The sequence below is a fragment of the Vespa mandarinia genome, chromosome 2, assembly GCF_050613455.1.
Source record: "Vespa mandarinia isolate Hongniang chromosome 2, ASM5061345v1, whole genome shotgun sequence".
Taxonomy (NCBI): domain Eukaryota; kingdom Metazoa; phylum Arthropoda; class Insecta; order Hymenoptera; family Vespidae; genus Vespa; species Vespa mandarinia.
The window spans coordinates 5,870,001-5,886,193 of record NC_140811.1 but is presented as its reverse complement, the minus strand read 5'-3'; the positions used below and the strand labels follow the sequence as shown (position 1 = coordinate 5,886,193).

The window sequence follows — 16,193 nt, the reverse complement described above, 5'->3', positions numbered from 1 at the left end:
AAGAAGAGGAGGCAACATATAAAGAAAGAAACAAAGATACAGACAAATTTCGCGCGTTAAAATGTTTACGTTCGTAGTATGCTGCGTTGCTAGCGACGTTTATTACACGCGTGTCATCGTATGTGCTATTAAAACGAGGATGAAAGAGGAGTGGGGATAATACCACGATGCGTATATCAGCCACGACGTTGAACGCCGCTGTCCGATATCATGCATGCTCGTCGCAACGACGATTCGATATGTCATCGAGATATCGATCGGTACCGTAAACCGTTCCTCCATGTTTATGAGATCGTTTATATGTCGAGTTGTATGTATGTATGTATGTATCTAGCTACTGATTCTTTGTCATCGGTTAGACGTTAAAAATAAGAAGCTTATGTATGTGCGTATACGTTAAAAAAAAACAAAATATTTATATCTATAATATTGAACAAGTCAGATTAATGAAAACAGAAAAGAAAAAATGAATAAATAATAGAACGACTACGAGTTGAAGAAAGAAAAGAAAAATAATACTAAAATTTAATATATAATTAATCAAATGTGTAATATGACAAATAAAAAGAAATATATAAATCAAATAACTTCAATGTTTTCTTTATGAATGATAAAATCTTCTGATATCAATCGGGGTCATTGAATTCAGACCGAAGGAAAAAAACTTGAAAAATAACGTTCTCTCGTTTGCCGCCCAAGAAGAATAACGTTCTAACGTTCTTTTATAGAAGCTGGTCTACTTGCGAGTCGTAAGGTCCACGTTCATTTCCCATTTCAAACACGTCGATACTTGCAACCGAGTTGAAGTCTACGGTAGAAAGGGGAAAACCAACTTATGAAAGCCCGTGCACCAACTAACGAGTCGCTTTCAAAAGTTTAAAGAAAGACTTCAAATACAAAGCGTCGGCTAGCAGAGTTCTTCTACGGCGACTACTTCATATCGACCGTATAATCGATCTCTTTCTCTTTTCTCCGTTCGTCGGTCATCGATGCCACACCTTTCTTTCAAATTATTTCAGAAACTTTCCTCGCGAAATAATCGTACTCTCTCATATTCGTCGGACCTTATCGTTGAACCGAAAGAAATTAATCTGATCTGATCTAATGCCGAGAACACTGTTTTCCAATATTACTTCGCGCTAATCTCGGAGTTTCCTCTAAAAGGGCTTTTATCATTTCTGTTTCAGCACACGCTCACGGGCCATTGCGGTAAGGTGATGGCGGCCAAGTTTCTTGGCGAACCCTCAAAAGTAGTTTCGGGCAGTCACGATCGCACTCTCAAAATCTGGGACCTACGTAACAAGGCGTGTAAGTTGAAGAAATCCTATGTATTGTTTGTTCTCTCTATTATCGAATAATAATAATAATAATAATAATAATAATAATAATAATTTACTTGAATTTATAAACGGAAACATAGCGCACAATTTTTACTACGAAATCAATCAATTTAATAAGTAATCCGATTTTCGCGAGACAGTTTAATATGATACAAATAATCTGCATCAAAGAGTTTGAATAGTTCATTCCATGACTGGAACATTTTGATGTTCCTCGAATAATTTAATTTTCTACAATAAAGGCGTGAACTAGATTATTTACCACGTACAAAAGCATTCATCATGAATTCGATCAATATTTTACATATAGACTCGTTTCGATGAATGTATATTATATCTACATGCATCGGTGAAAATAAAAAATTGTTATATCTTATCGACCACTAAAATTCTCTCTGTACACTTTTCGAGTTCACATATTGGTAATAACGACACAATATATATATATATATATATATATATATATATACGTAATGAAAAAATATATATATATTTGGTTTTTTTTGTTATATAAATATATATATATATATATATAACAAAAAAAATCAAGAAAGAAAGAATATCGGAAATATCAATATCTTTGAAGCAAAAATAATGCATATTGCAGCGATATCCCATTATTTCTATTATTTGTTTTATAACGCGAACGTTACAATGGATTGGAACGTGAAATATAACGTGTATAAAGTTACTCTGTATGAATACGATATATATCAACAACGAACGTCGCCACCTTAATGACGTGGATCGAATAAAAATCACTTCACCTCCGTATTCTTCATCCCTCGTCGACCACTTTTTTGTCCTCGTAGGTTAATTAACTCGATAAGATCCATCCGCGAGAAAACGGATTTTCTTCGAACCGACAAACTTTCTTTCCCTCTCTCTTTTCCTCTTCCCCCCCTCTCTCTCTCTCTTCCTTTCTATCTATCTATCTCTCTTTTTTTTATCTTTTTTTCCTTCCTTCACTTTACACCGAGATCCTACCGTTTTCCTTCATATCCTAAAGGCGATTCTCTTTATCCGTCGACGCTTTTAACGGGTATCCCATCGCGATAAGCGGGCCTTCGCGATAAAAAATGAATTGACAATTTCCCACGGCGTTAAAGCTGTGTCTTCCCCTCTTTTCGAAAGACAATGGCCGATCTCGTGATAAATTGAAAATCCGTAACACGGATAAGATGTGCCCCGCTTCTATTTGCTATCTATATGTAAATAATTCGACAAGAATGATTATACAAAAAAGTTTTTCAATTAAAACGATATGAATTAAATATACGCGTTAATTCAATATATAAAAATAGATAACTATGTGCATACTTAGATACTTAGATCTTCGTTCTTTCTTTCTCATGTGAGATTATTTTCGCATGCTCGTTTTATTGATCGTGGAATATCAAATCGTTGTTGATGAATTTTACGATGAATGGGAAGAGTAAAGTTCTCGTGTCTAATATTACAAGATGCAGGCCAAAAGAATCGCGCCTTATCTCTCTCCGACAACGGCACGTAATGAAAATGAAGAGAAACGGAGTTGGCACAATCCTTTTCGCGGAAATTATTCCTCTCAACAAGTGGTTCGCGATAACGAATTGCGGCAAAAAGAATACTATCACGTATATATATATATATATATATATATATATATATATATATATATATATATACATATATATATATTAGAACTTATATTTTTCTTTCGGATGCGGGCCATACTGAGAGTAGATTTTATCTCGAAGAAGGAGAAAGACATTAAAGATGAAAAAAAACACGAGTGGTGATGGCGAAGAGGAGGAAATGAATTATAATATTTGTCTTTTCTTAGACAAGCCATTGTCTTTGATAAAAAAAAAAAAAAGACAAAAAAAACGAAAAGAAAAGAAAAGAAAGAAAAAAACGTAAATCAAATAAAAAAAAAAATGACATATTCGAGATTTTCAAATGGACAGGGGAGAGTTAACTGACTAATCTAATTAAAAGGTTATCGTTTTTCGAAGAACACATTTCAACATATCACTTTACGCGAGAGTAAACACGTTACTGCTGCAACTTCGATTAGTCGTGTTCACGATTTTATTGACAAAGGATTGGTAACTGCACGAGAACGATAGCGACGGACCATCGCCAAAACTACGCTTCGAAAGGATTGCCTCAGGGTCTCGATCCCAAATTACATCTGACTCGACTGCCATGCTCGCATCACGTTCGAAGTTACTCACATCGCGAGAAATTAATTCTGTTGGCGAAGCGTTCTTGAATGATCGATTATGCATTGAATCGATTAGACATTCCCATGTTATTGTACATTTTATAAATGACACATTGATTTCAGTGATATTGGTATTATTAAAAACAACGTATTAAAGTATGATCGAACAAATGGAAAAGACGAAAAAAAAAAGAAAAAAAAAAAAGAAAAAAAGAAAGGAAAATAGTCTACGTCAGTAAGGTATATATGTGCCATGAGTAATTAATGGTAAATATGGCATTGTAACAATCGAATCGAAATGATTTCGCTAGAATTGAACATCATTAAACTTGTTTCAATTGTTTCTCATCCAATCGTTAATTTTTCCTATTTACGCTATGATTATAACTTTTCGTTTTATCTATAATACCGAGCTTAATTGCAAATGAGGTATTGGTAGGTGCAATCATGGTTGTGAACAGCGAACAACATCGGCGGGAATTTCGAACGTTCAGAAGTTAAAGCACCAGTCACCGAACGCTGGTAACGCAAATAAACCGTTGAGAAATACAATAGACGTCAAACAGTTACGATTGATTCGAAAACTTTTCAAACTCAATACATAGGAATCGTAACGGGTTATTGTGTACAATTAATTTGCATATTAAATCTCAAACGATAATAAAAAATAAATATATCGAGATAGTCATTAGTTCTAGTACGAATTTATGCGTATACGTGCCAACTTTATCTAGCCGCTCCTCTTTTGGTAAAAAATCCTCAGTACAGTCGAGAAAAACAGTGAACGTAGCACTATCGAGACAGAGAGAGAGATAGAGAGAGAGAGAGAGAACGAAGGGGGCAAGAAAAAGAGAGAGAATAGACGCGAGGAGGAGAAATAGATGGGTGGTGAGCAAGGAGTGGAAGGAGAGAAAGAGACAGAAGTACAAAAGTTTCGTTCAAATAAATCTCCGAACGCAAGGAGCGGACAATGGGAGTGCTCCGCTGAAAGGGCGTTTAAGCGTGAATTATTGTTTAGTTCGCGAGCTTTAAGACAAAAAGGAAGCTTAAAGCGGATCGGCTCTTTTCTAACGCGCTATTTTCCACCCTTCGGTCTGTCCTGTATAATTTTGAGAACGGCGTGGCACGCCTTCCGGACTGAACCGTGCCACGCAGGAACGAGAAGCTCGATTAATTAACGACGCTACGTACGTCGGGAAGTCTATTCCGTCGACCACAAAATACACGACATGGATTTACGTGTGTGCCTCTGTTAGCACATCGAGTGCGAAATTCTCGGCCTTGTGTCGTCGCTCCGCCGATTCGATTTCGTCGATTCTAATAGATTTTCTGTAAATGATATCCGAACTTTTCGAAACGAGGTCAATACATTCACGAATTTGTGTTTTCGTTCTTGCAATATCTTTGTTTTCTTTCTCTCTTTCTCTCTCTCTCTCTCTCTCTCTCTCTCTCTGTCTCTGTCTCTCTAGAACTTAATAGATTAGCATGAAAACTGACAGTGACGTCTACGAAAGTCTATCACAGTGAATCCGACAGCTGGTGCATTTAAACCTCGACTCCTCCTTCCTCCGTAGTCAACATCGTACTCTACGACGTAGTCAACATCATCCTATTTCTGGAAATGGAAGAGCGTTTCTTACACGTAAGACTACGTCTTGAGATATCTTGAGACGCTTAGCTAACATAGAAATTAATTTGGCCTTGTAATCTTAACCTTCCTGTCCGCTGTTTTGATAATCCGTCCTGCTCGACATTCTTATTCGAAATGATGGAAGAATTATGACTCGGACAAATGATCATCATAAGCCAAATGGAATGTATCTTGGATTATGCAACGTGGATCGAAAGTTTTGAACAACGTTCATTTTGAATTTTCATTAATCTTTAACGTACGAATTATCGATGATTTTGAATGACATTCTATCATCTCTTTTCATGTGTTTCATCGATAATTCTTCGACATTGTTAACTCGATGGGAAAATTTCTGTATTTTCTTGTAAAAAAAATTTCATCGGAGAGCAAGGAAACAATGGCAATTCATTTGAACAATGTCGAACACTCCGAAAGAAATGTTATTACCGGCAGGAATCTATGTGTACTGCATCGACGTCGCTCGTGCGTTGTTTTGACGCTTTAATGTATTTTCAAATCTAAACTCCTAACGCGGAGTGCTATTTCCAAATGTTCATAGACACACGTTATCCATGAAATTCGAATTAGCGTCTATTTATTTTAGAAAAGGAAAACTTACCAAAAGAGAGATTAAAGAATTGTACTAATCGAAAAGAGATTCGTTACGAAAGGAAAAAGAACCTTTGATTATTTTCCTTTCATCGAAAATCTAGTATAAAACTTACAAATACAAAAAAAAAAGTCTTCCGATCTTGCTTTTACTTAAGCAAATTACTCTCTCTCTCTTTCTCTTTCACATACATACACACACACAGAGAGAAACACACATACATTTACTTTCTTATACACATACGCGTCTATAAATGGATTTAAAACCTGGAAGATTTAATTTTTTCAAATTTCACGGATCGCACCTCGCGTGACAGAATTTATGTAAATATTCTTTGCATGGCGCTAGCTCGATCGTTAATACACAGTGCTCCATTACGAGCAATACTACCTTGCTTCTCTTTTTACAATACCTAATTTTTTCGCAAAAACCGATGGCACGTCGTAAAAACAGATTAGACAGGACGATCGATCGGACGAGAAATTACATTTGATTTAGCTTGTATCCGCGCGTTGCGCGTAGGTAGGTAAATAGGTAGGTATCTATAAAAATTGAAATGTGTATGTGTATACGTTTGTGTGTGTGTGTATACAACGATCGCGTTGTAGCAAAACTTGCACAGAGAAGATGCCATGAGAACGACGGAAGCGTTGCAAGAAAGTCACTTATAAGCGGAAAAACCGTAATTTATCCGGTTTTCAGTCTTGATGTTGGCCGTTTCCGTTCACTATTCGCGATTTCCAAGGGTTTCATAGAAATGAGGCGACGCGAATGTCATTTCCCGATGTAAATTAAGTTTGAAATCTCGGTTATTTCACCGTGCGGATCGATGAAAACGACTACCGAGAGATTTGAAAATGCAAAATTGGACGATATCATTTTTCTATTTAAAGGATATGCTTTTCGATAATAAAACGATGACTTAACGAGCCTGATCTAAAGGACCAGGAAAATTTATTATATTTCAATATATCTTTGTATTCGTAATTTCCACGTTATCTCAATTCGAAAATAATTTCTATTTATTCAAGTATAAATTGTTTTGCTTTAATAGGTATAGAAACGAAATTTACTGGTTCGAGTTGTAACGATCTTGTGACGTCGGATGGTGCTGGATCAACGATAATCAGCGGTCATTTTGATCAGAGAATAAGATTTTGGGACACCAGAGCGGAATCTAGCTCAAACGACATTCTTCTTGAAGGGAAGGTTACCTCATTGGATTTATCTCGTGGTAAGTGTAATTTCTACAATGTAATGGGTTTCCTCCATCAAAATTGCATTTTCAAATGACCTACTAGTATATATCTATTTGTTAAAGGATTTAAACGTTAGCGATATTCAATGACAATCAATATTTCGTGAAACAAAATGGTATTTCGCGAAGGATTAGTTTTTTTGATAGTATGTAGCGCGGGTGCGGGTGCGCACACACGCGTTATAACGAAACGAGCACACAGAAATATTACCTTGCTTTTCGATGGTATCCCAAAGCACCGATTTTAACTGCGAATTCACTGCGTTGATTGAAGAGCTCTTTCGAGAGACATATATTGTCCTCCCGCATTTCATTAATCTCAGTAATACGAGGATAGAAGCCGAATGAAACGGTATTGCAACGACTCTAAAATTCTGCTCGATTACATCGTATCGCTCTAATGCTTTTCCTTTATCATTCGTCGTAATACATTATGTATACTCCCATTAAAGTACAATATTCCACCCGTAGAGGAATATACTCGACGAAACGTTTCCAAACGCAACCGCCGAAGATTTATACGTCGTAAAATGGGATTACACGGAATGTCCCTTTTCTCCACTTGACTCCAAAGTGTTTGGTCTTAAGATGTGTTTGAACGAGGCTCTTTATTCGTTGGATTTATAATTAATAAATCGTGACTTTTCATAGATTCGATTATGCGTACAATACATGAATATAAACTAAATGTACTTTTTCATTTTTTCCTTTTAGATACGAATTATTTACTTAGCTGTGTGCGAGACGACACTGTCAAGCTTATCGATCTACGAATGAAGAAAATAATTGGTTCATTTAGGTAAGTTCAATTGAGTAAAATTAAATAATTTTGACAATATTACATGTGAAAAAGTTTAATCGTTACTCTCATCTCGAATGGAAAATTTACCAAGAAAATTGATGTCTTTGATTGTTTTTACTGCAGTGCTGATGGCTTCAAAGTTGCTTTCGATTGGACACGAGCGGGTTTTAGTCCCGATGGCCAATACATCGCTGCTGGCTCTTCCGATGGATCTGTTTTTATTTGGTCCGTGGTGACGCATATGGTCGAGAATGTACTAAAAAATCACGCGTAAGTATGCCTTTTTTATCGACTTCTATGGATTATCGATTTCACATCCTAACCACGCAGTCTCGAACGGATAAAAGCACGAAACCCTTTTTGGTATCGATCGGAACGTGCGTTTCCGATATTAAGCTCCGAACCGTTATAAAACTCACGTACGAAAGAGATTGTTAAACTTTATAGGCTCTTTTACAGCCTATTTCGCTCCGGTAATGGAAAGGCTTATTAAAATCTAAAATTTCGGTTTCACGACATTGTATCAAACCAATGTTATACTACTCTATAATATGGATTATTGGAAAGGTTTTGCACTCAGTTTATGACTAAAGTTTCATAAACCATTACATATCCATTCATTCGACTTTGTTATCGTGGATCATATCAATCTGCACTAGGTATTTTATCAGATTCTTCAAATCGAAGTAGCGGGTTTTCGAATGAAAATCAATCGATGTTTTGCGATACTCCATGGCCGACAAATCATACGCGACAAATCTTGGAATTCGTTGAAAGCAAAATCGGAAATGGGTATCGGGATTCTAATAACTCCGTACTGATTTATGACTCAAGTAAAAAGTACATAAAACTGAGAAAAATAATATTCTACGAAAGACGAATCGCATGAATCACTGCCGTACGTTACATTGGGTAGAAGATAGATCCGACGTTTCTTAGGACGTGGACCATCTGTCAGAGACATTTCTCGCAAGGAAGTATGACACACATGTATGTATGTATCTATGTATGCATGTAAACTCGCATACATCCTAATGTATATGCTTTGAAGTATCACCGAAATAGGTACTTGGGTGCTTTGCTTCGGCATGGATTTTCAAAAATACACGCGACTTTCAAAGTACGTATGTACGTCGTTCCATAGGCCAATAATAATTTATGAAAAATTAGGACTTATCTCTTGGAAACTCAAATTCACTGAGCAAAATCTGTAGCAAGAGACAAGGAGAAAGAGAATAAGATAGATGAAGAAGATCTACGAAATGGAATGTCTTCGTAATTTCCGTCTTTGGCCTAGACCGACAAAAGTAGCGCACGCACTAAAGTTTCTTTCAAAAATGCTCGATTAATGACATAATAAGCCTTTTCACTTTTACGGTTAGTCCCTATGTAACTTTTTCTACGCATCTTTCTTCTACTTTTTCATCCTGAATTTCTCTCTCTCTCTCTCTCTCTTGATCTTTTTTTCTTTTACTTTCTCATCCTCCCACGACGCGCTTTGATCATCTAACCTGATGCGAATTCTACGCTAGCCGTCCTTACGAACGGACTAAAACGCTCGTAATTCTAGCAGGCACCTTCGAGTGCTGTGCATACCCACCTGACACGAAAAGTTTCGAAGTACTTCGAGGCTTCGTCGTTTCGCTACACGTACTAGGTACATACATACACACGTGTGGACACATACGACGAGGAGGAACAGCATGCGGGACGGACCGGTTAAGAAAATATTTCGACGTTGTGCGTTTTCCACTCCAACTTTCGCACAATGTATTCTCGGTATATTTCTCTACGTATATTGATGCTCGGGCGCGCACGCGCACGACTGACTACACCCATCTATATTCTGGAATGACTTTGCTGTATCACAAATTTATGCGTTAGCGGAGATACCCTAAACTCAGTGGCGAGGTAAAGTCGGTTTCTCACTATTGAAAATGTCATTTTGAATGAGCGAGCAGTGTCCGTTTTGACGGTATACTTGAATAATAAAAAGAAAGATGAAGAAGGATTGGAAAAATAGAAGGAAGTTTTCTAAAAAAAACGCACTTGAACCTATCGTTCATCGAATCCGAGAATAAAAGGATCTTCTATGCATGTATGTGTAAGAGAGGATAGAAAAAGTGCAAAAAAATCCGATCTTTAGAAAATTCCCTCTAATCTTATCAAATTTATCTTCACGTATATAGTTGCTACGAAAGAAAGTTTTTCTAACAGTACTTGCTCATAATTCCCAGAGCCCTTCTCATAAAACGATACTTCTTTGAAATTAGAAGAAGAAAAAAGGGAAAAAGAGAAAGAGAGAAAGAGAGAGAGGAGAAAGATTCTTTGCACGATTACCCCCCTTTTGGTGAAACGTTCTCTTTCAGTTTCCTCTTCGCTTGTCGATCTCTTAGCGGCTCGTCGTCCGTTCCTCGTCATCGACCTCCTCGACTTTTCCCAAGGACGAAGGAGAAGCACATCTCTCAGAGATAGTTTCTCTGGTAGAGAGCAAGCTAGAGGCCGGCGTGCGGCTAAGTACCGGTCGTATCGAAAAATGGCTTAAGTACTAGTCACGTATACGCGCTCTCGTCGTTGTCCGCGCGAGCGCGTTTCACTGTTATTACTTTCACCCCGAGCGGCTTGGCTCCGCTCGGCGCAACTTCGCGTCCTCGAAGCTCCACGTCGTTCTCTTGAATCTTTCGCGCGATGTGGATCGTATAATTCTCATGTTGCTCGGACCGCGTACGCGCGCGTTCAGGAATCCTCGCGACTAACTTAATAAGGGCCTCGCCCTCTCCTTTTCTCCTTCTATCTTCGACTTCGCTCTTTATTCTCTTCGTTTCTTCCCCCTTCGATCTTGCGCGTTCTAACGAACGCTGCGGTTAATACGTGATCGAGCGATCTTAAACGCGACAGAAATTCGTCTTACTTACTAGAAATTATTATTCCCTCCCTTTTCCATCGAAGAATCATCACTTCCCTTTCTTCTAAACTTTCTCTTTCGTTCGATTTCTAGAGAATCAGGATCCTTTAACTAAGAGAAAACGAATTCGTCCGATTTCTGCTGACAATTTAAATCCCCGACCCGAATGGCTATCGGTCGCGTCCTTCTATCGATACGTCGACGATCGTTTTAATTTATAGCAAAAGCATTTCGCACCCTTCTATAATTCATTTTGAGTTGTGACGTTGTTATTTTCTAGCGTCCTCCCTCTCTCCCCCCCTCACCCCTATCCTCCCCTCCCCATCCTTGCTATATCTGTCGCGGTTTAAAATGCGAATTCCAGACGTTCCATTTGAATTTTGCAGTCGGGCCAACGAAGCGCCCTCCTATCTACTATCCCCTCTATTCTCGATAGATTTATCGAACGCGCGTCCATGCACAGTCTTTCGTCTCTCATGCCTCGCTCTGAGCGATTACCTCCCGCGGAAATTATTGCGGAAATAACGCCTTCCGATTTCCCGTGCCCGCGGGAAAATCGTCCGTCGATTTACGCTCGCCTTCTTGAAATATAAGTTTACGCTTTGATCTCGCGGATTTAAATCGCATTAAGCGGTCGATCGACTTAACGGAATTAACTCATCGACATCGCTCGGCCAAAGAAAAATCTCAGAAACCGGTCGAAGCTCGCCAAGCAGATCGTAGATACGCGATCAGAGTTCGATACCATTCGATGAATAATCCCTGGAATTACGGAGCACGCGCACGTTAAATGTAAATAGTATCATTAAGTGATTTGCTTCGGCTTTTATTATAGCACTATCAAAGTGCCTTACGGTGTACATACGACACGTAGAGAACGTTTCTCTATGAGTTCTGATCTTTTCAAATTTTATCGTACATTCCTTGACGATTCTTTAGTACTTTGATTATTTTTTCAATGTTTATAAGAGTATCGTTTGAAACAAACTTGAAAGCTAAGGAAAATAACAACAACAAAAAATATATCGTACAACGCGAACGTGCAATATCTTGCCTCTCTCGCGAGGAAAGATTAAAATCGATTTTACGTCGATCAAAAGTCGTTCGTTTGTTCCGCAAATGTTCGTACGAAACGCTTGTTTCGAACGGTTTGGTATTTAATAAAATAACGTCCCTCGGTACGCTGGAAATGTTTAACGATTTTACGCGGCCAGTAAAACAAAATGGATTTGTATCGGATTTAAAGGCACTCGTTGTTAGAGAATTTCCACGTCGCAACGATGAGCGTAGCACGTACGCTCGATATTCGTTTTAATGAATCGCACGGCATTTTGGCACGATTTCCCTTCTCTGACCTTACTTGAACTCCGAAATCCGTAATTGTATTGGTCGATAAGCTAGCGCGAACGTTTGCGCTCTAATTTGCAATCAAGCGGCAGGATCCGGCCGGTACGCGCGTCGGAAGGCGCGGAATTTACTACACGATCCTGACAAAGATCACGGCGCCTCGAATAAATAGCGTCGCGCGATTAAAGCGGTACGTAATTAGTGAAACGAAAGGTTCCCTGAGTACGTCTCGAAAGGTCGACAGATCCTTCTCTTCTTTCGATAACGATTATCTCGTCTTTCAAAATGGAATTAATCGAATTCAATGAATTGAACAATCTTGACTCGCTGGAAAACGACCAAAAAGAAGATAAATTTGACGATAGCTCGGAATGGTGAGAAAAACTATTGGCGTCTCATGAGACGTGGCTAGACGGTTGATTTGTGTATGGACGCCGTAAATAAATAAACGCATAGGGAGTCGTTAAGAGGACGCAAATTGCACCATCCCTTCGTTACTAACGGACAAGTAACAGCCCCTCTTAAAGATTACTATGCTATATTTCAGTCGTGAACGCATTTACGATTTTTCCTGATATTTTACGAGGGAAATACCTTCCTTAGCGCCACCTCTCACACTTTTCTACGAAGTTACTTCAATTAATATATTTCATCTTTTACCTTCTTGCGGGCTTTTACTTCCTCGCGTTAAACTTTGCAACATCACTGGGAAAGTTGTGGGCGAAGTACGGAATGCTTACTATTTCTAAGAATTGTGGAAAAGGAAAAGACATCTCGAAGCTCATTGAGGCTACGCTAAACGGTTTTCGTTTTCTCCCAAAGTGACACTAGCGGATCGTTCTACTGGAATCGAGACACTAGTTTGTTTTCGCGTATATCGCATCCTTGGGAGTACTCCTTTCTCTCTTTCTCCATTTTAAACATTCACTTTCTCTCTCTCTCTCTCTCTCTCTCTCTTTCTCTCTCTTTCTCTCTCTCGGTCTTTCTCTTCGGAGGTTCGACATTTAAATGTAACTCACCTTCTGCTCTCGTGAAGTAATGAAAATTCAACGTCGTCGTCCCAGGAGGAAAACAAGTGGCACCGGAGACGGAAGTAAACACCGTCGAGCAAAAGGAATTAGATTATTCCCCTTCTCTCTTAGTATATACAGGATCTTTCAGGAAGCTTCGTCGAAGTCAAGCTTTTACGTAACCGCCCGTAGCAAAGATCGACGCTAACTTTTACGACGAACGCCTATCTCGAACGGTTATCTCGATCCACCGTCGAACTAATTACGAAGAAATTAGTAGACGCTGAAGATGGATTCTAATTTATTTTATGTTTCTTGCGAGTCCGTTGATGCTCAAGTCGCCTCCCAAGACGCGAAGAAATTTCCTATCTTTTTCTCTTTCTATCTCGAGTTGACTGAACTAACGATCGAAAGATGGCTTATAATCGGAGATATGTTTTCGAAGAAACTTCGTTCACCTTGGAGCTTCTAGTTCTTGTAGCAGCCTGTATAAGAATAAGTACGAGCCTACTCAAGGCACACGAAACCAATCTCCTTGTCATCCCTCTCTTTCTCTACTTCGGCTTCGCGATGAGGATCAAGCCGATTTCATTGTCGCTCCGCGTAACGAAGCACCCAAAGAGAAGAACTAGAATTAGAGAGAGACAAAGAGAGAGAGAGTGAGAGTGAGTGAGAGAGAGAGAAAAAGAAAGAGAGGAAAGACAGGACGAAAAGGAGATCAATTGCCTCGTGACACTGCTCCAACTTAACTCGATTTCGTTCCACGACAATGATCGGCCGGTCCTGCACGATATTATGTCATTTATCTTCGTCGTGTCTTCGAAGGGTCGCACCGTGCCGAGCTCTTTATCTGTTTTCCCATTCTCCTTCTGTTGGCCCAACTCTACCTTGCCATCAGTTCCTCTCGTGCCAGGAGTCACGGCTTGGTACGGATATATAAGCGTTGACTTCGTTGTCCTCAATCCGTACCACCGCCGTTACCACCCACCCAATCACCTTCCACCCTTTATCCCTAACCATCCGTTGCCTCTTCTTCGTTGCATTTCACAACCAATGGGCACTCCCTGATAAAAGCTTTCGATCAAATCGGACGTATAGATTTTTCCTCCCCTTCGGGCCCCCTTCCCCCTTTGCTCCTACCTCCTTCATCCTTCTTTATACTCCCCTTTCCTCTTCCACGAAAGTCGCGATTTCACAGAAGCACTGCATCTTATTGCGTAATGGAAACGATTCGATCGACGGTACTCCGTTCTAAGCTGTCGAAAAAAGATATTTAATGTTTTCTTATCGCGATTTTCACTTAACACGTCGAGCAAGATCCACCTTTATTTATTTAACTAAGACATTCACGTTGAAGATTTCATTGCTTGCCGCTTTTCACGTCACGCTTGTACATCGCCTAACGACGTTAAGACGGTATTTCACCTTCCTCGAGAGTTGCCAGAAAATCTAATATAATCGCAAGTTCAAAGATAGGAAAACGAGAGCGAGGAGACTGAAAATGTAAAGAAGCCACGAATATCGAATCGCGCCTTAATTAATCAATTTCCTGCGCCTGCTTTCATTAATAGTCGCATAATTGCAAGACGAACTACATCCGGACTATACATGGATACATTGATATGCAAGAAATTTCAATAGGGATGCTAGGATAAGAAATAAACAAGTGTCATCGTCTTCTTCCTACTACAATCAACGACCGTTCTCGGTAACGACAACGCTTCTCCTATCTTCCAGGAAATTTACTTACATTAATCCATAATAGTATCAGCGTGTCCATCCCGACATGTCCATCGCTTGTACGAGATCGTTGTGTCTACACGAGCGTACACTCTCTTTGAAGGTACACGCTTCTTTGAAGAAGCAGAAGCCATTAAAATGACAACGCTTTCAACGTCGGAAAACTTTCGACGGAAGGAGCGTGGAAGAATCATTTCAACCCTCTCCCTCTTATAACCCGATCGATTCTCCGTTGTCATGGCAACTGATACAAGATAGAAAATAAATTTTTCAAACGTGGACACGATGATCGGGAGAATCTTACATTTTTTACAAGATAAAACGCAGCTCGTGCCGCGAACTCAACGTGTAGCTATCCTCAAGTCGCTATTCTTAATGGGAAAATGATAAAGACGGACGAGCCATCGATTCCCCCCTCCCTTCCTTCCTCCTTCTCGACTCTTTTGCTATTCGTTCGTTACTCGGGGCGAATTGGATTAGCTGCAGTGATCGTGCGCGCACGACTTTGATGATTTATCACGATAAAAGTCGAGAAACCGTCGCGCGTTGCATCGACCTCGGTAAATAATATACGAGCTTCAGCCTCGAAGTGGCCTGAAGTTCAAAGCATCGAGATACGAGCTCAACGACGAATTCGACAGGCCGACGGTTCTAGAACGATATCTCACGAACTGTCGGTCAAAGGGAAGTTTCATTCGTTTGTGAGTGAAAGTGAAGTTGGATGCAAGATGCGAGTAACTCACTACGTCCGTCGAAGCACTAACTTTGACGTGGCACGAAGAGATAGCTTGCAAAGTGAGAGTGAGAGTGAGAGTGAGACTAAGAGAGAAGGAGAAAGAGAAAGAGAGGGAGAGAGAGAGGGAGAGAAAGAGAGAGAGAATACGCGCGTATCTCATGTTGAAACTTGTACAGAATGATTCCGCGTACACATTTCTTACTTTTTGCTAGTATACAACGCGTTTCTGATGGAAATACATTTGCGGAGATTATAATAAAAAAAAAAAAAAGTATTACCTTGATACAGCTTACGTTACCTCCTCCATTAAAAACAATCGCTTTCAATCGTGAAGATTGTGAAGTTATAGTAATCCTTCACGGTAATATCGATGAAAGAACGCAAACAATGATTTTGCTAAAACTACGCGATATCATCCAGAGAGATCGTACACGATGTAACTTTTTTTATACGTAAAATCATTAGGCAAGAAACTTTTTCGATAGTCCACTGTTATGTTCTAGCGATCATTTGTGCCACGCAACCTCGCGATTCCAAGGACTTATTGCTTTCTTTAACGAAGACTTCGTACCTATTTTCTCTTCTTACTCGTCGATTTGATTA

At 39.3% G+C, this 16,193-nt stretch overlaps 1 protein-coding gene across 4 annotated transcripts in view; it reads left to right on the top strand.

Moving 5' to 3' along the window:
- Positions 1 to 16,193, top strand: part of LOC146873173 (autophagy-related protein 16-1-like) — a 257,007-nt gene that overhangs the window by 232,795 nt on the left and 8,019 nt on the right. For all 4 annotated transcript variants that reach the window (XM_085664883.1, XM_085664882.1, XM_085664884.1 and 1 more), the window contains exons 2-5: positions 1,188 to 1,308; positions 6,847 to 7,026; positions 7,765 to 7,849; positions 7,976 to 8,122. In XM_085664883.1, the coding sequence (XP_085521009.1) occupies positions 1,218 to 1,308; positions 6,847 to 7,026; positions 7,765 to 7,849; positions 7,976 to 8,122 (503 nt within the window). In that variant the 5' untranslated portion in view covers positions 1,188 to 1,217. The remainder of the gene's footprint in view (positions 1 to 1,187; positions 1,309 to 6,846; positions 7,027 to 7,764; positions 7,850 to 7,975; positions 8,123 to 16,193) is intronic.